The sequence below is a fragment of the Odocoileus virginianus genome, chromosome 7 (genome assembly GCF_023699985.2).
Source record: "Odocoileus virginianus isolate 20LAN1187 ecotype Illinois chromosome 7, Ovbor_1.2, whole genome shotgun sequence".
NCBI lineage: Eukaryota > Metazoa > Chordata > Mammalia > Artiodactyla > Cervidae > Odocoileus > Odocoileus virginianus.
Window position 1 is genome coordinate 13,869,768 of NC_069680.1, and position 24,178 is coordinate 13,893,945.

The window sequence follows — 24,178 nt, forward strand, 5'->3', positions numbered from 1 at the left end:
TTCAGAACACCCACTAAGCAACTGTGGAAACTCAGCATGCTAAATGGCTTATAGTGCTGCAGTATTTTTTAATTTATCCCACCTCCTGTTATATAATAGCTTATAGTAGTACACACAGAACATGAGTATTTAGGACAAGAACAAAGTATATTGAAGGTCCAGAATGTGAGACTGTGTTGGGCTTTGGATTGGGCAGGAAAGACCTTAAGATGATCAAATAGAATGATGGTCACTGGGTGAGTGAGTGACATAAATCAGTTGATGTTTTAGGTTGCAAATAAGGCATGAAAAGCAAAAATTGTTTTGGGGCTTGAGAACAATGATTCTTTAAAATGGAGTCACAGTTTTTGAAACAAGCACTTAAAAATTCTATTAAAATTTATTAATATGTTTATTTAAAAAGTTTGACAACTCTTGTGAAATTGTCATGATGCTTGTGTACAGGACTTAAGTATTTCAGTGTAAATAATTTTATTCATTTCCCCCAGAATGTTGTGCAACCCTAATGTTGCAGCATTGTGTCAGACCATGAGAAACAGATAGTGAAACTGATGAGAAACTAACTGTAAAGTATGAGACTAGTTTATATCTGTTGTTCAAGACAGTATACTGTCAAGACATTTGTAAAACATACTTTTTACCAGCTTATTTTGTTAATTTAAAAAGGTACTGAGTTGATCTACATTAATTATTATTATCAGACAAATGGATTTTAGAGTTAAATGTTTCAGTTTAAAGATTTTGTGATATGAAAAAGCAAGGAGTTAATAAATTTGCCTTTAAAGTCAGCTATGTGATTTTTATAGAGTTAGCTCTGTGAGTAATGCTTTAGTGCATAACTAATTATCTACATGCAAAAATAAGCTTATCTGGCCTTTTTTCAACTGGAGCTCACTTATACCTGATATTCCCCCCCACACACACATTATGCTAATTGATACTTTTATAATGACCCTGTAGTAAGATCTTGAAGATACTTGTTTTATTAAAGAAAGTTAAAACTAAGTTTCATATAATTGAAGTTGTAGCCTATCCCTTCTCCAAGGGATCTTCTCGACCCAAGATTTAAACCAGGGTCTCCTGCGCTGCAGGCAGATTCTTTACCAGCTGAGCCACCAGGGAAGCCCATTATGTTCAAATTCTTTGCAAATGAATAATCCACAAAGGTAGATCATGTGTAAAAATAAAAATCTTTTTTCTGACCATACCATTATCCAGCTTTTATAACTAACAATTTGATAATGTTTGAATTGCTTTAAGTATGGCCAAATAATGTTGTTGTTTTTTTCTGGCATAATTTAAAGAAATCAATTGCTACCTGCAAATTACTAAATTATTTACATTTTTATGATGTAAGAATTTTTTACATTAAAGCTTCTGTAAACTATGTGTGACTCATATTTTGCAATTATAGTCTCACTGTAGTAGATAGTACATCTAACCAGTTGGGAACTGGTTAGATTTAATATGTTAGATTACAAAAAAATTTAAAAATATATATATATTCAAATCTATAAGTTCGGGGTGCCTTTCCATATTTAGAGTAGGTTCTGATGGGAGAAAGTCTTTATTAACCTTAAGTTAAATTGGGCTTGACTATTCCATGTTTTTCTTTTGATCTTGTATGAGGAAGAGTTTTGCTTTGGGGTATTTTTTAAAATGTAATACAGAGATAATGAGATTATATTATTAAGGCCCCAAATGCAATGTAAATCCTGTTTTAACAGCTGTTAGGATGAGTAGATAAATAACTAACTGAGCATACTGGTCTTCATCTAAATAGTCTAAAAAGTGAACTATATGAATATGAGAAAAACTTTGTTTTATAATAAAGGCAACTTATTAAATGCTGACTCTTAAATGTAATATACCTGGCTTGAGACCATGCTCCTCTAATCTTGATATGTGTAGTAAATTTATTTTTGTTTATATTTTTTTCCTGACAGTTTCTGATAGTTTATAGAATGAGTAATGGACAGACTTTATGATCAGATAAGATCTAGTGAAGGAATGTGTGGGTTTATACACACAAAAAGCAATTTTTAAAAAGTTGCTTTAAAAGTTTTTTAAAATTAAAAGATTAATTTTTAGCTTAAAAGTACTGAAAATCAAATTCTAAGTTGAAAATACTTTTTAAATACTGTAGTCACCTTAGTGCATATAACCTAAGCTAGCAATTACATTTTATCTCGTTTGCTTTACGCTGATAATTAGGTAACCAACTTTTTGATTTATTGCCGATTAGCCCATGTTAAATGAAGAGTAAAGTGTTCTTTGAGAATACTTAGGTTCTGTGTGACATGTTTTGAGTTCCTGGGAAAGAAAGTCTGTTAAAGCAAATATTCACAAATCTTTTTTTTCTTTTTTAGACTGTGTGGAGTACGAACTTTTCAGATTAAGTTTGATCAAGATATGACATTAATTATTATATCTTAGTTATATTGAGACATTTAAATTCCCCCATCCCCTCTTCCTTTTATTTTGCTGGAGAATCTTACAATTATGTATATAGTGAAGTGTGTTGTACAAGAAAGCTGTAATCTCATTTATGGCTTGACTTTTAGGTTGAGTAAACAGATTTTCAGTTCTTTGCTCAAAACTTTTGTTTGCTCAGAATCAAAATTGCATAATAAATCTTGTGCCTTCCCATAAGAAGGAATACCAGATTTCTTGAAAAACTCATGTATTTGTTGCTGTATAAAATTTAGTTTCCCTGTGTGTTAGTCCAAACTATTTCATTTTGCCTCTTTAGCAGAGGGGGGAAAATGAATTTAGAGATGCTATGAGTTGTGCACTCTTGCCTTGATTCTAATTAACATGGACTAATATAGAACAATTTATTTATTTACAGCTGTTTCTTTAGCCTACATGAAAATTAACTCTTGCATCATGTTCATTCATGCTGCTTAAGGCAGTGTTTTTCCATTTCTCTCTGAACAATAACATTCCCTTGAACATGTTAGTTTTGGGTACTTTCTCAATCTTTGGTCTTCCAGTTTTGAAGATTCCCTTTTTAACTTGAATTACAAAAATACATTGCTTTATGTGATTTGGAGGGGAGAGAATTTTATTTCTTTCAACTAGTAAATATAAGGAGCATTTCAGATCTGTATAAACAAAGAAAATAGTTGAAATCTTGCCATTTTAGTTACTCATTAAAAAATCTGAGCGATTTAGAGTTAATTTTAAGTAGAGTATAAGGAGTACATAGAGTATATGCAATGAGACAAGATTTTTGTCTTTGCTTATTGTTCAACTGGTTTCAGCAAGTGTTTACTACATGCTTATTGTGTGCTTAATAAAAAGTTCACAGTATCTTTGAAGTTGTAAAGAACTTTAATACTGTAGGAAAGCTGCTATTTAGTATGGTAGATAAAGCCCAAGTTAACAAATACTTAACAATTCTTTCAATAAATTAAACTGTTAGGTATTATTTTATAACTATTAGAATAAAACTGTGAAAAAGACAATAGGCTCCCTGTTTTCCCACTGCTTTAAATGAGGGAGTGAAATAGCTAATCTGACAAGTATGATACAGTGTAAAAAATACTCTGATAGGGGAAGTTTTAAGTGGGAGCACAGAGAGGTGAGACAGTATTCAGAAATGCTTTTGAGTAGTCAGGGAAGACTTCCCTGATCTTTAAACTGAGATCTGAAGGGTGCAGGGAGCTAGCTCAGTGAAGAACTGTAAAGCTGTTTCTGTTGTTGTTGTTCAGTTGCCAAGTCATGTCCAACTCTTTGTAGCCCCATGGGCTGTAGCATTTCAGGCCTCCCTGTCCTTTGCTATCTCCCTGAGTTTGCTCAACTTCATGTTCGTTGAGTCGATGATGCCATCCAACCGTCTCATCCTCTGTCACCCCCTTCTCCTGCCCTCAGTCTTACCCAGCGTCAGGGTCTTTTCCAATGAGTCAGCTCTTCGAATCAGGTGGCCAAAGTATTGGAGCTTCAGCTTCAACATCACAATGAATATTCAGGACTGATTTCCTTTAGGATGGACTGATTTGGTCTCCTTGTTGTCCAAGGGACTCTTTAAGAGTCTTCTCCAACACCACAGTTTGAAAGCCTCAATTCTTCATCGCTCAACGTTCTTTATGGTCCAACTCTCACATCCGTACATGACTGCTGGAGAAACCATAGCTTTGACTAGAAGGACTTTTGTCAGCAAAGTGATAAATATAAATATACTGATAAATAAAAATATATAAAATATAAATATTTTATACTTTATAAATATACTGTCTAGGTTTATCATAGTTTTTCTTCCAAGGAGCAAGTGTCTTTCAGTTTCATGGCTGCTGTCACCATCCACTGATTTTGGAAACCAAGAAAATAAAGTCACTGTTTCCATTGTTTTCCCATCTATTTGCCATGAACTGATGGAACCAGATGCCATGATCTTAGTTTTTTGAATGTTGAGCTGTACGCCAGCTTTTTCACTCTCCTCTTTTGCTTTCATCAGGAGGCTCTTTAGTTCTTCTTTGCCTCCTGCCATAAGGGTGGTGTCATTTACATATCCGAGGTTATTGTGATGTTTCTCCCGGTAGTCTTGATTCCAGATTGTGCTCCAGCCAGCCCAGCATTTCCCATGATGTACTCTGCATGTAAGTTAAATTAGCAGGGTGACAATATACAGTCCTGACAGACTCCTTTCCCAATTTTGAACTAGTCAATTTTTCCATGTCTAATTCTGACTGTTGCTTTTTGACCTGCATACAGGTTTCATAAGAGGCAGGTGAGGTGGTCTGGTATTCCCATCTCTTTCAGAATTTTCCACAATTTGTTGTGATCCACACAGTCAAAAGTTTTAGCATAGTCCATGGAGCAGAAGTAGAAGTTTTTCTGGAATTCTCTTGCTTTTTTTATGATCCAGCAGATGTTGGCAGTTTGATCTCTGGTTCCTCTGCCTTTTCTAAATCCAGCTTGTACATCTGCAAAATTCTCTGTTCTTGTACTGTTGAAGCTTAGCTTGAAGGATTTTGAGCATGACCTTGCTAGTATGTGAGATGAGTGCAATTGTGAGGTAGTTTGAACATTCTTTGGCATTGCAGTGACCTTTTCCAGTCCTGTGACCACTAGTGAGTTTTCCAAATTTGCTAGCATATTGAGTGCAGCTCTTTAACAGCATCATTTTGTAGGATTTGAATTAGCTCAGCTGGAATTCCATCATCTCCACTAGCATTGTTCATGGTAATGCCTCCTAAGGCCCACTCCAAGATGTCTGGCTCTAGATGAGTGACCATACCATTGTGGTTATCTGGGTCAATTAAGACCTTTTTTGTACAGTTCTGCCACCTCTTTGTAATATCTTCTGTTAGGTCCATACCGTTTCTATCCTTTATTGTGCCCATCTTTGCATGAAATGTTCCCTTGGTATCTCTGATTTTCTTGATGAAATCTCTAGACTTCCCCACTCTATTGTTTTCCTCTATTTTTTTGCATGGTTCACTTAAGAAGGCTTTCTTATCTCTCCTTGCTATTCTTTGGAACTCTACATTCAGATAGGTATATCTTTCCTCTTCACTTGCCTTTCGGTTCTCTTCCTTTCTCAGCAATTTGTAAGGCCTCCTCAGACAGCCATTTTGCCTTTTTGCATTTCTTCTTCTTAGGAATGGTTTTGATCACTGCCTCCTGTAGAGTGTCACAAACCTCCGTCTATAGTTCTTCAGGCATTCTGTCAAATCTAATCCCTTGAATCTATTTGTCACTTCCACTGTATAATCATAAGGGATTTGATTTACGTCATACTTGAATGGCCTAATGGTTTTCCTTCCTTTCTTCAGTTTAAGCCTGTTTTTTGCAATAAGGAGTTCATAATCTGATCCACAGTCAACTCCTTGTCTTTTTTTGTGCTGACTGTATGGAGCTTCTCCATCTTCAGCAGCAAAGAATATAATCCATCTGATTTTGGTATTGACCATCTGGTGATGTCCATATGTAGAGTTGTCTCTTGTGTTGTTGGAAGAGCGTGTTTGCTATGACCAGTGCATTCTCGTGGCAAAACTGTTATCCATTGCCCTGCTTCATTTTGTACTCCAAAGCCAAACTTGCCTGTTACTTCAGGTATCTCTTGACTTCCTACTTCTGCATTCCAGTCTCCATGATGAAAAAGACACTTTTTTTTTGGTTTTAGTTCTGGAAGATCTTGTAGGTCTTCCTCGAACTGTTCCAATTCATCTTCAGCATAGTGGTTGGGGCATAGATTTGGATTACTATGATATTGAATGGTTTGCCTTGGCAATGAACCGAGATCATTTTATGCTGGTTTCTGATCAAATGAAATAGCTCATGTAAAGTCTTAGGGACAAGAGCTAGCAGGACTTGGGGGATTGCAAAGAAGTGTATGTGACCAGAGGACAAGGTGGGGAATGTTGGAGTTGTGGCTGAAGTCAGGGGCCAGATCATGAAAAGCTTGAGAATTATTGCTAAGAATTTTGGATTTTACCCTGAGGGCTATGTTTGTGGGACCACCCCCTCTCCCATCCAGGTGTTTTAATTTGGACAGTTGGTTGATTAGATTTGAGTATTTGAAAAGACAGAAAGAAAGTGAAGTTGCTCAGTCGTGTCCATCTCTTTGCGACCCCATGGACTGTAGCCTGCCGGGTTCCTTCATCTGTGGGATTTTCCAGGCAAGAATACTGGAGTGGGTTGCCGTTTCCTTCTCCAGTGAGTCTTCCTGACCCAGGGATTGAACCTGGGTCTCCCACATTGCGGGCAGACTCTTTACCATCTGAACCACCAGGGAATCCCTGAGTATTTGAAAGATTACTCTAATTACAATGTAGTGATTAGATAAGAATAAAGTGGGGAGTGGATGCTTGAGACCAGTTACAAAGCTATTACAGGAGAATGTTCAGTGTACCTGGCTCAGGGTAATGGCATTGAGAATAAAGAGAAGTTGAAGAGTCAGGAGTAATTTTATGGGAAGAACGAGTAGGATTTAGTGATTGTTAGGATATGAAAGATGAAGGAGAGAGAGGAGTCAGTATGACTTTAGGATTCCTGCCCCTCTCCCACTCTTTAGTTGATCTCTTCTTAGGTTTTGTCTCTAACAAGAAGCCTTTCCAAGGCTCATAAGTGCCTTTGTGCTTCAACAGCTCTTACCACGCTCTTTTTGCCTTTACACTTATTTGTTAGTTTACAGGTAAGGATAACATGCTTTATTATGGTTGCATATTTGGCACCTTGTGCAGTTCATGGCATTTAGTATGTTTTAAATGTTGACTGAATGAAACTATTATTTATGAAAGTTGAAATATTCATAATTGGAGAAAAAGCTGGTTTCTGAACTGCCAGTATTCAAAAATTTGGTTTTGTAACTTCAATATGAATCAGATCACTCCAGGCACTTTTGAATATCTCTTGTAAAAGCAGTGTACATTACAGTTCAAATCTGAAATATTGGCTATATTTGGTTCCTCATGAGCTATTGTGGGCTAATTTTTTTTTTTTTTTCCCCTGTTACACAGTCTTTTTTTTTTTTTTTTCCCCATTTATTTTTATTAGTTGGAGGCTAATTACTTTACATCATTACAGTAGTTTTTGTCATACACGCTAATTTAAATGGGTTTGATTATTATGTTGCCCTCCTCTGGTATCATATATTAGAGTTTTCTTTGTCAGTTTAAAGATAACCAAACTATCATTCTCTGTTTCAAAATGAACATAGCTTTTTCTTTCCCCCCCTCACTGATTGTAAAAGGAGGAAATTCTTCTTGTATATATTTTAAAAAATGATACAAAGGTAAATAAAAGCGAAAGCCATTCTTATAACCAAGGATAAACATTGCTAACATTTGATTAAGACTTTACAATTTATTTGTATATGTATATATGAACAGTATCATTAAGTTAAGAAATTGAGACAGGAAATACTTTATATAATTACCTATATGTACGCACACGCACACACACACACATATATATATCCTTCATAGGAAGAATTCTCATAACTAGTTACAGCCAAGTAACTCAGTAGTAGTGGAATGCTAAACTTAAATTCCTGCAACAGATCAGGCAGGTAACATAAATGAGTGAACTCAGTAGGGATTATATATGAGATTGTTGGGTTGGAGAGCACTGTGTGGGCACAACTTCTGTTCACCACTAGTTTTTGTCATTAATAAATGTTGACCCAGTGGTGCCCAGATTTAAAAATTTTTTTTAAATGAGAAGTAGTAGTCTGAATTTGTATGTGAAACTTCCAGTGATTGCTACTGCTGCTAGGTTGCTTCAGCTGTGTCCGACTCTGTGCAACCCCATAGATGGCAGCCCACCTGGCTCCTCTGTCGCTGGGATTCTCCAGGCAAGAACACTGGAGTGGGTTGCCATTTCTTTCTCCTCCAATGATAAAATATTGGCAAATTAAGAAAAATCCATGATGAGTATTACACATAATGTAGCTAAGGTCCGTATTTTGCCTGAATACCACAAACAGTGGAAGAATGGAAAGATTTCTTCACCGTCACTAATTAAAAAAATATAGATTAGATAATGTCATTTTTCATACATCATATTGATAAAAATGAGAAAGAATAATGATGGTCAAGATTGAAAGAGTGTAGATTTATGCATTTTCTTTGAAAGAAGACGGTTTAGAACTACTTACACATGTTTCAGTGCTCCCCTGGTGGCTCAGCCGGTAAAGAATCTGTCTGCAGTGCAGGAGGCCAGGGTTCAGTTCTTGGATTGGGAAGATCCCCTGGAGAAGGGAATAGCAACACAGTCTCGTATTCTTGCTGAAAAATTCTATGAACAGAAGAGCCTGATGGGCTACGGTCCAGAGGGTTGCAAAGAGTTGGACACGACTGAGCAACTGACACTAGCATACATATTTCAAATGCACTTTAGTTTTGACCAAACAGTTCTGCTTTCAGGACCCTGCCTTATGGAAATACTGGTTCCTGTATATAAAGATTTATGTTCAATGAAGCATTATTTGTGCTCCCCACCCCCCCCCCCCCCCAGAAGGCAAATAGAAATAACCTAAATGTCAGTTGATAAGAGAATGATTAAGTAAATTATGGTGTAGTCATACCACAAATTATAACAATGAAAAGGAATGAAGGATGTCTGTATTCTTGTGTAGAAAGAGTCCATAGTTTGTTGTTGGTATTGTTCAGTTGCTAAGTTTTGTCTGACTCTTTCTGACCCCATGTGTCCTTCACTGTCCCCCAGAGTTTGCTCAAATTCATGTCTGTTTGAGTCAGTGATGCTATCTACCATCTTGGCTTCGCTTTCCCTTTCTCCTTTTGCCTTCAGTCTTTCCCAGCTTCCAGATCTTTTGCAGTTGGCTCAATGCATCAGGTGGCCAAAGTATCGGAGCTCAGCAGCAGGCCTTCCAATGAATATTCAGGGTTGATTTCCTTTAGGATTGACTGGTTTGATCTTGCAGTCCAGGGAACTTCGAAGAGTCCATAATTTACTGTTTATCATTTATGTGCAAAATTGTAATTTTATGCCTAAATTTATGTGTGTATGCTATCATTTTAAATGTCTGAATGATACTCCATTGTGTGGCACTATAATTTATTAACACTGTTGATGTGCCTGTAAGTTATTTCTAATGTTTTGGTATTTATATGCACTTTACTTTGAACACTTTTTTGACATTTGTATTTGTAATGTTGTCTCCAAAGATAAATTCCTTTTGTATATTATACAGTAACATATTAAATATCTGAGCTTTCATAGATACTTTGAAGAAATACATTTGTCTCTGGGAGTTTCCTGTTTGTAACCTTTGATCTGAGTAAATATACCTTAGGCATAGTGGTCATAGAACTAGTAGAAAAAAATGGTACTGTGTTCAATTATCTTAGATTCCTTAAGATTTTTAAGGGTAATTTAAGTACTGATTTCTGTCTGGTCAATATATGCTTATGATACAGAGTCCAAAAGATACAGACACATGCAGCAAATCTTTCTTCTACTCTGAGACTTCTGCCTAGTTTTCTTTCCTACAAAACCACTATCAGTTTTGTGTGTACCTCTGTATTTTGTACATATAAGCATATATTTATATATATATATTTTTTCCCATAAATGGTAGTACAATATGCTGTTCTACAGCTGGGTTTTTCTCACTTATTTATAATTAATATTTTTGCAGTGCTTTGTATGTTCTAGGGCCTATTTTAACAAGCATTTTAATACTTATTAGTAATCTTCATCACAATCTTCATACCACATCTTGAGAGGTATGTAGTATTATTTTATCCTCCTCTTACAGAGAAATTAACTGAGGCATAGAAATTTTAAGTAAAATGCTAGGTAGTTGGGGAACTGGAAATTGAACTCCAGCAGTCTTGTCTACAGAGTTCTAACTATTACCCAGAAAGCTTTACTGTCTGTTGCCCAATTAGGTTATTTGAATATATTATTGTTTACATATAGTTCTACAGTGAATATCCTTGTGCCAATATAATCCCTATGTTGTTTTGAACATATGGAGTCTGCTTGTATTTCATTTTCATCCTTTCATATTTGGGAAGGATGAGGGTGAATCTAGTATACACAGTTATATTTTATTTTGTGATCTAATATCAGACTTTTTCCTTTAATGAGTGTGTTTCGTTCATCTATGTTTATTATAGCTCTGTGCTTATTTCCTCATCTTTTATAACTAAGAGATTAAGATACAGATCAAGCTATAACTATTGAGGTGTACTGAAAGGTATAAAGCAGCATAAAGTATTGTGAAAGTGAAAGTATTAGTCACTCAGTTATGTCTGACTCTTTGTGACCCCATGAACTGTAGCCCACCAAGCTCCTCTGTCTGTGGAATTCTCCAGGCAAGAATGCTAGAGTAGGTAGCCATTCCTTTCTCCAGATGTTCCCAACCCAGGGATCACACCTGGGTCTCCTGCAGGGCAGGTGATTCTTTACCATTTGAGCCACCAGGGAAGCTCTGATATTTGGTGATAGTCATCTATGAAGCTGTCTGGTTCTGGACTTACATTGGTTGAGAATTTTTTGATTACTGATTCGATATCATTCCTGATAATTAGTCTGTTCCATGTTTTCTGTTTCTCCCTGATTCTGTTGTGAGAGATTGTACATTTCTAGGAATTTGTCCTTTTTTTCTACGTTGTCCATTTTATTACCATATGATTGTTCATATAGTAATCTCTTGTGATCATTTGTTTTTGTGATGTTGGTTGTAACACCTTTTCCATTTTTTATTTTATTTATTTGGGCCCTCTCTGACGAGTCTACTTAAAGGTTTAGCAATTTTGTTTATCTTTTCAAAGAACTCGCTTTTAGTTTCATTGATCTTTTCCATTGCTTTTTTTTTTTTTTTTTTTGGGTCTCTGTTTCATGTGTTTTTGCTCTGATCTTTATGATTTCTTTGCTTCTGCTGACATTAAGTAAATAAGTGTGTATTAGTTGCTCAGTTATGTCTGATTCTTTGCAACCCCATGGACTGTAGCCAGCCAGGCTTGTATGTCCATGGGATTCTCGAGGCAAGAATACTGGACTGGGTTGCCATTCCCTTCTCCAGGGGATCTTCCTGACCCAGGGATTTAACCTGGGTCTCGGCATTGCAGGCAGATTCTTTGCCATCTGAACCACCAGACAATGGGTTTTGTTATTTCTTCTTCTTCTAATTCTTTCAAGTGTAAGGTTAGGTTGTTTGAGGTTCCTAATGCTCCCGGAGGTACACTTGTATCACTGTTTCCCTCTTAGAACTGCATTTGCTGTATCCCATAGATTTTGGCTCATTGTATTTTCATTTATCTGGGTTTTTTCTTTTTTTTTAAATTTTGCCTTGATTTCTTCAGTGATCCATTGTGTGTTTAGTAGCATATTTAGTGTGTTTAGCCTCCATGTGTTTGTGTTTTTTGCAGTTTTTTTTCCCTTGTTGATTTCTTTTCTCACATCTTGTGATTGTAAAAGTTGCTTGATATAATTTTAGTCTTCTTAAATTTACTGACTTTTTTTGTGGCCTAGCTTATAGTCTATCCTGGAGAATGTTCCATATGTGCTTGAAAAGAACACTTATTCTGCTACTTATGGATGGAATGTTCTCTATATATTGGGTTGGCTAAAAAGTTCTTTTAGTTTTTAAGTAAATGATATATTTTTCATTTTCACCAAGAACTTTATAGAACAACGTATTCACCATTTTGTTCCCCTACCTTCTGCCTTTTTTCAGGCAGCTTCATATCCATCTTCCTGAAGCTTTTTATCTTTTTGAGCAAAGAACTATTCCAGGTGCCTTTTACAGTCTTCCAGGAAATTGATTTTTTTTCCATTAAGATAATTTTGTAAAGGCCGAAATTAATAGAAATCCAAAGGTGCAATGTCTGATGACTATGGTGGATGAACCAGAACTTCCCAGCCAAAGTGTAGCAGATGATATTTACTACTTTTGTCTTTTAACCTTCCTACAAGGTTTATCAGTCTATTATATATTTTCCTTTACCAATGAGACTTTTCCTTTTGTAATTTTCATATTTCTAGTTGTGGCCTTTTCTTTAACATTTCTTACAAAACTGGTTGTGTGGTGTTGAACTCTTTTACGTTTTGCTGGTTTGTAAAACTTTTGCTCTTTCCTCCAAATGTGAATGAAAGCCTTGCTCAGGAGAGTATTCTTGATTGTAGATTTTTCTCTTTCATTTTTTAAAATATATCATGCGTTTTTTTCTCTTCTGGTCTGTGGAGTTTCTGCTGAAAAACAGCTGGTAGTTGTATGTATATAACTTGTATCTTTGATGTGGTCCTCTTTTGTTTGATCCTGTTTGGAATTCTGTGCTTTCTGGACCTGGGTGTCTTGTTTCCTTCCCTAGGTTAGGGAAATTTCCAACTGTTCTGTCCTCAGGTATGTTCTCTGTGTCCCTCCCATCCCCCCACCCCATACACATTTCTGGGATCCCTGTATGTGAATGTTAGTATGCTGATGTTGTCCTAGAGGTTTCTTAGACTGTCTGTATTCTTTTTATTCTTTTTTCTTTTCAACTTTAGTGATTTCCATTATTGATTTTAGCTCACTTGTTTATTCCTTTGCATCATCTAATCTGATGTTGTTTCCTTCTAGTGTATTTATTTCATTTATGGTATTCTTCATCTCTGGTTGCTCTTCATATTTTCTAACTCTTTTAAATCTCACTGTGTTTATTCTTTCTTCTCCCAAGTTCTGTGAGCATCTCTAAGATCATTACCTTGTACTGTTTATCGGGTAGATTCCTTATCTCCACTTAGTTCTTCTTGGGTTTTAACTTGTTCCCCCTCATTTTGCCTGCTTTAGTGCTCAGTCGCCTCTGATTCTCTGTGACCCCATGGACTGTAGCCTGTCAGGCCCCTCTGTCCATGGGATTGTCCTGGCAAGAATACTGGAGTGAGTTGCCATTTCCTTCTCCAGGAGATCTTCCTGACTGGGAGATCGAACCTGTTTCTCCTGCATCTCTTGCATTGCAGGCAGACTCTTAACCACTGAGCCACCAGGGAATCCCAGGTTCCTGCTTTTATTTCTGTTTATTCAATAGGTTGGTTACATTTCCTGATCTTGGAATAGTGGCCTTATATAGAAAATGTCTTATAGGTCCCAGTAGAACACTCCCCTGTAGTCACCAGAGATTTAAGTTCCAAAAATGTCCTCTGTGTGAGTTCTTCTGGCCTTTGTGTTGAGGTGGGCTGTCTTCTGTGGGTACACGGAGATGTGGGTGGCCTGGTTGGTGGCCAGGCCCCACCTTTTGTGGAGGCTGCTGGCAGCTGGCAGGTAAGGCTGGGTCCTGGCACATTTGGCTCCATGGACAGAGGAGTCCTGTGGTAATGCTGGCCTGCTGGTGGTTGGGCTGAATCTTTACAGACTGGCTGTGGGGCCACAGCAGTTCTGGAACTGATGTTGGCCCACTGGTGAGTGGGACTTGTGCTGTCTGGTGGTGGGTAAGCCTGAGACCTGATGTTGGTGCGCCTACTGGTAGGTAGAGCTGGATCCTGAAGTCACTGACTGTGGGGCCTCAGGGTCCCAGACTTGGTGTTAGCCCACTGGTGGGTGGTACTGAGGCCCAGGAGGTCGTAGTTTTTCTGTTTATCTTTTGGGTGTTTGAATTATATTAACTAATGTTTTCTTCAAGAGCAATCATAGGAACAATATTCCTTCAGTTCTTACATGTTTAATAATATTTACCTGTTTTTATACTGAACTATATTGTTAGAACTCAGTATTCTTGGTCATATTTTTTTTGTCCTTGAAGACTCTTTACAGTTGATCTACTGTTTTTGCCACTGAATTCCTCCTGTTTGTTTTTAGGTAGCAGTGAGTTTGTATAGAGTCTCAAAGAAATTCTCTTTGAATCCTTGAAGTACAATAGTTTCCCCCTTTGAAATCTATGTTTTTCAATAATACTTTTAACTAAATTCCTTTAGATCAGAAATTAGCTAGCAGATATGTACATTTAACATTAGAATACAGGATAGAGACTGAGTTAGGTTATAAGGTGAGTCAAATTTAATATAGCTAGAACTCCTCAAGTCTCTGAACATCCAGTTTCCCCTCTCTCACTTATGTGAATAATTCTCTTTATCCTAGGAAAGAGAAAAATAGTTAAAAAATAAGCATGTACTCTTTTTAAATTTTGTATTGGCGTGTAGTTGCTTTACAATTTCTATAAATTTCTGCTGTACAGCAAAGTGGATCAATTATATGTACACATATATTCACTCTTAAGATTCTATTCCCATATAGATCATTACAGAGTATCGAGTAGAGGTCCCTGTGCTACACAGTAGACTCTTTTTAGTTATCTGTTTTATGTATGGTAGTGTGCATATGTCACTCCCAACCTCCCGATTTATCCCTCCCCCGCTTCCCTCTTGGTAAAAATAAGTTTGTTATCTATATCTGTGACTCTACTTCTCTTTTCTAAATAGGTTCATTTGTACATTTTTGTTTTAAGGTTCCACATATAGACGGTATCATATGCTGTTTGTCTTTGATTTACTTCATTCACTATGACAATCTCTAGTTCCATCCATGTCGCTGCAAATGGCATTTTTCATTCTTTTCTATGACTGAGTAGTAGTCCATTGTGTAATATATATTACATCTTCTCTGTTGATGGACATTTAAATTGTTTTCATGACCTTACTAGGGTGAATAGTGCTGCAGTGAACATCGGGGTATGTGTATCTTTTTGAATTATGGTTTTCTCCTGATACATGCCCAGGAGTGGGATTGCTGGATCTTATGACACTGTTACTAGAAGGGACTAGTCAGTACTAGCTTTTAATAATTAGTGCATTCGCTATAGATGTACGAGTCAGGCATGTTTCTAAACTGAGCTGTGTTATCACTTTCTAGTGGTCAGTTATTGAAACATTTATGTATTCTGTTAATGGAAAAGTGGAGCTAATTGGTTGAAGAGTTAAACTGTAAGGTACTGAATTAAAATTAATTTATAAAATATATTCTTTTTATCCTACTTTTCAGGAAGATACCACTCAGTAGAAAATAATTGAACTTGTTGAATTGAAAGTTATATGAATTATGCATTTAGGCATATAATAATACATTATTGGAAGAAATTTCTCATTTGAACACCAGATTTCTTAGCAAACTACTAGTGTGATCTATATGAAGGGAGAATAATTTTGTGAAGATATTTAGGTTTTCTATATTGGGTTTTTAAATTTAGCATTTCTTTAGACTATAGAAAGCAATCTTACCTTTTAAAATCTTGCTCCGTTAAAAATTTTCCTTGATTCCTGTGTCAATCCTGATTATTTACGTGGTTATGTATAACCATTTAATATATTCTGAAATAGTATAGTGGTTAGGACATGGGTTTTGGAGTTGGAACTGTATTTGCCTTGTGACTTAGTCAATTATGGTCTGTGTGATCTTTGACAAGTTGTTTGATTACTCTTGAGCCTTAGTTTCCTTATCTATAAATGGACATTAATCTTCCTCTGAATTGTTGCAAGGACTTCATGAGATAAGAGCTAAAAGCATTTAGTACTGTGCCTGACAAGCAGTAAGTACTAAATAAACATTATCTGCTGCTACCTCTAGTGTTGTTATTGTCAGACTCCCACCATACTGTTGGGCAGATAATTTAACTTCCATAAACCTTAGTTAACTCATCTGTTAATGAGAGTAACACTCCTGGGGTGCCTGCTTAACAGAGGGTTACTTTGAAAATCAAATATAATCGTGTGATAGTAGTTTATAAATTTCTCAACCTATCTGAACGTAGGTAGCAAGTCTTGTACCACTAGGACTGGGCAGGTAAAAGCAGAGGAAATGGAGATCTGCTTTTTGGGAAAGGGTTTAACTGAAGACTTGATAACAGATTTGCTAGACTGAGGCAGATGTAGATACATAAGTTCCTTTCCTGATAAGTCAGGCTCAAAGTGCATATCTGTTTCATCAGTGTTCTCCATGTGGTATGTGTAAGATCCTAGATGAAGAATTTGTGGCAGAGTCCAAACTCATTTAGCTCAGTATCCATGGCCCTTTATAATTTGGTCTCAACTTCAATCTCTTTACCTCATTCCCTGGCATTTCCTTTTCTTGTCTCTCTCTCTCATCACCCAGTATCTTTTTCCGGAGAGAGAGGTAAGCAGGTAAATGAACAGTTTGAGGGTGTATTCTTTTATTTTTTTTCTGTCTTACACAGACTTGTAACTCTCACATTTATATTTTTATTCAAACAAAAGCCAAATTAATCATATTATGAAGTCATATTTTCAAAAAGTCTTTACTGGATTGTATGCCCATCAACAGTCTATGACAGTGTAAGTTTCTCTGTGTCTTCACCAGCACAGTTCTTTTTTTATTTTTTAATCAGTTTGATAGGTATTATTTCTCATTGTTTGATAAAGAAATATTCTTCTAATAACTAGAAGAAGATGGCTTTCTAAATCTTTCATACAGCCAGGAGAGGACTCAGAGTTCATTTGCCCATTTGCTTCAAAATGAAAACATAACTTTGGACTCTACTGAAATCCACTTGTCAAACATTGGGTTAGCATTCTACTTACTTGTCTTTACAATTGCAACTTAGAAGCCACCTTGGAACCACAGCTTAGAAACCACCATCCTAAATTTGATGTTTCTCAATCCTTTGTGTCTAAATGTATGTAGGTATGTGTTCACAAACCATGTATATTAATTTGTATGTATTGAAACATTATACAGATGGAACGATTCTTTATCATTCTGCAGTTTATATGTTTTCTGTCTTTTTAAACTTTTTATTTTATATTGGAATATAGTGGGTGAAACTGTTGTGTTAGTTTCAGGTGTACAGCAGATTGATTCAGTTATACGTGTATATAGATAGCTACTCTTTGCTGTTCAGGTTGTTACATAATACTGAGCAGAGGAGATTCTTGTTGGTTATCCATTTTAAATATAACTGTGTGTACATGTCAGTCCTAAACTCCCTAGCTGTCTCTTTCCACCATGCTTCCCTGGTAACCATAAGTTCTCTATGAGCCTGTTTCTGTTTGTAAAAAAGTTCGTTTGTATCTTTTTTTTTTTAGATTCTGCATAGAAGTGATATCATATTTCACTTTCTCCTTCTGACTTAATTCACTCAGTTTCTGAATCCATCCATGTTGCTGCTGCAAGTGGCATTATTTCATTCTTTTTTAATGGCTGAGTAATATTCCATTGTATTATATATATACCACATCTTCTTTATCCAGTCCTCCATAGTTGAACACTTAGGTTTCTTCCATGTCTTGGCTATTGTAAGCAGTACTGAAATCGGGGTGCATGTGTTCTTTTGGATTATAATGCATGCCCAAGAGTGGGGTTGTAGGATCTTATGGTTAGCCCTGTTTTTAGTTTTTTAAGGACTCTTTATACTATTCTCTATAGTGGCTATACCAGTTTACATTCCCACCAACAGTGTGGGAGAGTTTCCTTCTCTCCGTACCCTCTCCAGCATTTATTGTTTGTGGATTTTTTGATGGTAACAATTCTGACTGATGTGAGGTGATATCTCAATGTAGTTTAGATATGCAGTTCTCTAATAATTAGTGATGTTGAACATCTTTTCATGTGCCTCATGGCCATTTGCCTATCTTCTTTGGAGAAATGTCTGTTTAGGTCTTATACCCTTTTTTGATTGAGTTGTTTTGATAATATTGAGCCCCATAAACTATTTGTAAATTTTGGAAACTAATCCCTTGTTGGTCACGTCATTTGCAAATATTTTCTCCAATTCTGTGGGTTGTCTTTTTGTTTTGTTTATGGTTTCCTTTGTTATGCAAAAGATTTTACATTTAATTAGGTCCCATTTGTTTATTTTTGTTTTTATTTCCATTACTCTTGGGGGATGGATCGAAGAAGATATTGCTGGGATTTGTGTCAGAAAGTGTTCTTCCTATGTGTTCCTGTAAGAGTTTTATAGTGTCTGGTCTCACATTTAGGTCTTTCATTCATTTTGTGCTTGTTTTTCTGTATGTTAAAGAATGTTCTAATTTCATTTTTTTTTACATCTATTGAATAGCTATCCATTTACATTTAATCATCAATATGTATATTCCTGTTACCATTTTCTTACTTATTTTGGGTTTGTTTTTAATAGGCCTTTTTTCTTACCTTCCTCTTTTGTTCTCTTCTCTTTCAGTTTGATGACAATTTTTAATTTTTAGTGTGTTTGGACTGCTTTTTCTTTTTGGTCTGTTTATCGTGGTTTTGGGATTTGTTGTTCCCATGAGGTTTTGATATAGTAGTCTAATATATGTGCACGGTTGTTTTAAGTTTGCTGGTCTATTTCCCACCTAGAAAAGTTCCTTTATCATTTGTTGCAAAGCTGGTCTGGTGGTGCTGAATTCTATTAGCTTTTGTTTGTCTGTAAAGCATTTGATGTCTCTGTCACATCTGATTGAGAGCCTTGATGGGTACAGTATTCTTTTTTTTTTTTTAATTTGTTTGGCTGTATCAGGTCTTAGTTGTAGGGTGCAGGATCTTTAGTTGTGACATGTGGGGTCTAGATCCTTGACCAGGGATCGAACCTGGGTCCCTGCACTGGGATTGCAGAGTCTTAGCCACTGGACCATTGGGGAACTCCTAGCATATTCTTGGTTGTAGGTTTTTCCCTTTCATCACTTTAAATATGTCATGCCATACTCCCCTTGGGCCTGCAGAATTTTGCTGAGAAATCAGCTGATAACCTTATGGGAATTCACTTGTATGTTATTTATCATTTTTCACTTGTTGCTTTTTTTTTTTTCCTTTAATTACTATGTGTCTTGGCATGTTCTTCCTTGGGTTTATTCTGCCTGAGACACTCTGAGCATCCTGGACTTGGATGACTGCTTCCTTTCCCATGTTAGGGATGTTTTCAGCTATTATCTCTTCAGATATTTTCTCAGGTTCATTCTCTCTCTATTCTCCTTCTGGAACCCCTATAATGTGAATGTTGGTGCATTTAATGTTGTCCCAGAGGTCTCTCAGTCTGTCTTCACTTCTTTTTATTCTTATTTTTTCTTTTCCATGACAGTGATTTCCACCATTCTGTCTTCCATGTCACTTAATCTGTTCTTCTACTTCAGTTATTCAGCTGTAGATTCCTTCTAGTGTATTTTTCATTTCAGTTATTGAATTGTTTATCTGTTTGTTCTTTAGTTCTTCTTGTTCAGTCACCAAGTAATGTCTAACTCTTTGCAACCCCATGGACTGCAGCCCTCCAGGCTTCCCTGTCCTTTACTAACTAGTCTGTCTTCTTTTATCTACCTTTCAGAATATTCTGCTAGTTGCTTCATGTGTTTTGTTAGGGTTTTAAGTTACAATTAATGTGAAAAGCAGAGTATTTTTCTAACTTGTATGGAATTATTATTATTCTAACTTGTATGGAATCAGAAGCTTTTTATTGTAATTTAAGATTCAGTATTGTAAAGTTTTCACATATGCATTTAAGGTAAGACTAAGGAATATATTTAGTATATATGGCTTATTGATGTGTTTTTCTGAGTGAATAATTATTAAATGTGATGATCATCATTCTAGTCTTATACCAAGAATAGATCTTATTAGCCTAGTGTTGTCTTACTTCCATCTCCCCTTGTATTTTCAACCTTTGTGAGTCTTTTTGGTTAGTCATTTTTACCAGTGAACTTTGTCTCTTTCTAAGAACCCTTAATCCTTCTCACTTTTAACTGAAAAAGCTACCTTTTCAGTTCCTAGAATATAGGCTTCATGGAGATGGCTCTGTTATTGTTTCTCAAAAGGGGTCCTTAGAGCCCCTTTCCTGATTTATTTGCTGTTTTCCATTCCTATTTCAATCTTGTTTCTTTACTCCACTGCTCTCCATTCTCTCATTATTGCCTTTCAAGTCTTTTCTTTTGCTGAAACTATTTGTTAATTAGCTGCAGATACAGCAGTTTTACTGTAGTAGTTAGGCATATATAGGCAGTATACCGCCATTTTGGAATCTTAGTTCCATTACTTTGCCAAGATCACAAAGCTGGAGAGAGTTAATGTTTGTAAATTCCTTGCAGTGATATTTGTTCATAGAAAGCACTTAGACATTAGCTGCTGTGGTGATTTCTCCCATGTTTCATCACTTTAGAATTTTGCACTTTGATTACTTGTTCCTATCTTACCTCTTCCTGTTAGATTGTAAATTCCTCAAAGTTAGAGCCTGTTTTATGAATTTTTATAGTTTTTTAATGGGTTTTGCAAAGTAGAATGTGTTCAATAAATATTTACTGTTTCAAATCATAGGAAAATAGCAAAATTGTCACTAAAATTGTTTGCAGCACCAATTTACTTAATATAAACTATAACCTAAATTAATTTAATACTCTCTCTGTATTATATTTCAGGAATTCTAATGAATCATTGATTGACCAGCACCATTTTACCAGTTGGAATGAGTTATCAGAAATGGGCATAGTGGTTTTAGATCCAGCATGTAACAGATGGAGATTACTTCTTCAAGCCAACGCCTTTTTTGACTGTGTAGGATCTTTGTCTCTTCATCTTTGAATTTCTTTTGTTGGTAAATAAAAGGAGTTCATGTAGTTTTTGCCCTAGCTTGAGTCACCATGAGTAGTAGTTTAGGAAAAGAAAAAGACTCTAAAGAGAAAGATCCCAAAGCACCATCAGCCAAGGAAAGAGAAAAGGAGGCAAAAGCCTCTGGAGGTTTTGGGAAAGAGAGCAAAGAAAAAGAACCTAAGACCAAAGGGAAAGATGCCAAAGATGGAAAGAAGGACTCCAGTGCTGCCCAGCCAGGGGTGGCTTTTTCGGTTGATAATACGATCAAACGGCCAAATCCAGCACCTGGGACTAGAAAAAAATCTAGCAATGCAGAGGTGATTAAAGAGCTCAACAAATGCCGGGAAGAGAACTCAATGCGTTTGGACTTATCCAAGAGGTCTATACACATATTGCCGTCATCAATCAAGGAGTTGACTCAATTAACAGAACTTTATTTATATAGCAACAAATTACAGTCCCTCCCAGCGGAAGTAGGTTGTCTAGTAAATCTCATGACACTGGCTCTAAGTGAAAATTCACTTACCAGTTTGCCTGACTCTCTTGATAACTTGAAGAAGCTGCGGATGCTTGATTTACGGCATAATAAACTGAGAGAAATTCCTTCAGTGGTGTATAGGCTAGATTCTCTCACCACTCTTTACCTTCGCTTTAATCGTATAACTACTGTGGAAAAAGACATCAAAAACCTGTCAAAACTCAGCATGCTTAGCATTCGAGAGAACAAAATCAAACAACTACCTGCTGAAATTGGTAAGAGGCCTTACATTACTTTCATTATTTATAGTATTTATTATGCTAAATAGTTTTGATGATTCTTTTCCATATCAGAAAGTGTCTGATAACTTGCCTAAAAAAAAAAAAAAACTAGTTAGTTTCTAGGTTCTGTCTTTAGCTTGCTTTAATCTGTTTTGTGATATTAATAATCCACGGTTTGAGATCACTTTATAGACCTCAAAAATGACTTAAAATGTAAATGCAATTGGGCGTTTTTCACACAAAACTAATCTACTTTCATTTTCATTGGGAAATAGTAAATTTGAAGCAGAAAAAAATTTTTGCCAAAGTTTTTAGTTGTTACCACCTGCTTTTAAAGTAATTACAGATAGCATTATGTAAGATGCTTTAAGGCTATATTTTCCCATTCTCTGACATTCTCTTTTTTCCCTGAAAATGTTTGTTTATATTCACACCATTTTTCTACGTAATTTACCACAAAAGATTGGCATGTAAGAGCCTTGTGAAGAAGCTGGGTGGTAAGCAAGTTGAAAAAATTTTTTCATTTTGAAAGTACTTACATGTTCATTAAAAACAATCTGAGGATGCCGAAAAGTACGGAGGCAGCTGTAGTTAATGTAACACTTAGTATTTTGATAGCTTTCATTCTTATTTTTACACCTAAAGCTATATGTACTAAAAAAAAAGGGGGAATGCTTTTAAAAGAATGGATAGTAGGATAAAAAATAGGAAATATACATGTGTAAACAAGTCAGTAAAAGTTACTTGTTTGATATTTTTAATTAAAAAAAAATTTTCAGCAACTTTTGTAATATAGTAAGCCATTGATTTACCAGATTTGAGAAATTGATAAAGGTGTTGTCTTTGTAGGCCCTTTTTATGAGAGTTCAAAAAATTGACATAAAAATTGATTATGCAACTTTTAAAGATAAGTTTCTTTTTTGTGGATGAAAGATTTATTCTGAATAAAACAGGTTTTATTTATTTATTTTTTATTTTATTATTTTTTAATTTATTGTTTTAAATGTTGGTCTTATCATGAGTGATAAAGGAAACTTTGTTTTTAGGCTGTGCAGCTTTGTAGAGATATAATACTCTGTGGGCATTTAAAAAATTTTTGTTTAGCTTTGAAAAAAATGTAATTTATATTTTAGGTATGGTGTTCTATTATATTTAGCTCTAACCAGACACCTAAAATCTTAATTTAACTTTGGTTTAATTAAATATGTTTAGAAATCCATGATCGATTTTCTCAAGCAGTGTACTTGTATTTATAAAGTGTGACACACTTATGAGATATTAAAAAACTCCTGAAAATTTGAGTGGAAATGCTTCTTTCCATGTTTTCAGATAGGAATGTGATTGTTGAATGACTTGATTCTGTACTCTATTCGATCAAAATTTGACCTGTTTATGTGATTCATTGTAGAATAGAATTATAAGTTTTGGGGGCAGGTAATGCTAAATTTTTAGGTAGAAATATAAAATGTTATCTGCTGTCTTTGTACTTACTGTTGTTTTGTGCATGTTACACGTCATTCTAAAATGTTGACTTTCATTCATATGAGAGATTTTCATTAAGGACTTTTAGAAACGTTACCAAATTACCTGGGAATTAAGAACATTCATTTCGTAAACAGGAAATTATTTCATAGGACTTTAAGTTTACTTCACTTTGGTTTTAAGCATATGGATAAAACATTTTTACTATAATGTATTTTTTAAAATTGGCAAGTTTTATTTAATTACAATGTTGATTTTTGTGGCTGCCTACTCTTTGGACCTTTATTTCTAAATTTGCAATTGAAAAAATAACCACTGAATTTGTTTTTTAATGAGTACCCCCAACCATTAGTGACATTGAATTTTGTGTTTTTTAAATTTCTGTGTCTATAAAAATAGTAACTTATATTCCAGGAAGGGCATCAGATAGAAAGTAAACTGCTTTAAAAAATAAAATAATATTTGTAAAGAAATTAAAATTAATAAGGTTTAACTTAGATGCATGGATTTGGGACAAACCTTGCAGATGTCTGCATTATGTATTTCCTTGTGGGAACAAGAAAATAAAGATCTAATAAAAATAAAATAATTGTAATAATAAGAATAGCTGTTGTTTGAGCACAGTATGTCGTATAACATACACTTTTTTAATGTAACTTTATATCTGTTATCTCATTAAATTCTAATAGTAATCCAATGAAATAAGTACTTTTCTCTTATTGTACTGAAAAAGGAACTGAAAACTTAGTGAGATTAGATAATTTACTAAAGGTCACATAGGTAAGAAGTTGGCAAAGTCACAGTTTGACTCTAGGTCTCAGTATACTGCTTCCAGTGTCTAGAAGAGTGGATACCTGCTGAGTAGCTCAGTCGTGTCTGACTTTGCAGCCTCATGGACTGCAGCACACCAGGCTTCCCTGTCCTTCACTATCTCCTAGAGTTATGTCCATTGAGTTGGTGATGCCATCCAACCACCTCATCCTC

At 35.5% G+C, this 24,178-nt stretch overlaps 1 protein-coding gene across 4 annotated transcripts in view; it reads left to right on the top strand.

Annotated features, from left to right (window-relative positions):
• SHOC2 (SHOC2 leucine rich repeat scaffold protein) overlaps positions 1-24,178 on the top strand; it is an 84,398-nt gene that overhangs the window by 8,432 nt on the left and 51,788 nt on the right. For all 4 annotated transcript variants that reach the window (XM_020905450.2, XM_020905453.2, XM_020905449.2 and 1 more), the window contains exon 2: positions 20,782-21,706. In XM_020905450.2, coding sequence (XP_020761109.1) covers positions 21,004-21,706 — 703 coding nt within the window. In that variant the 5' untranslated portion in view covers positions 20,782-21,003. The remainder of the gene's footprint in view (positions 1-20,781; positions 21,707-24,178) is intronic.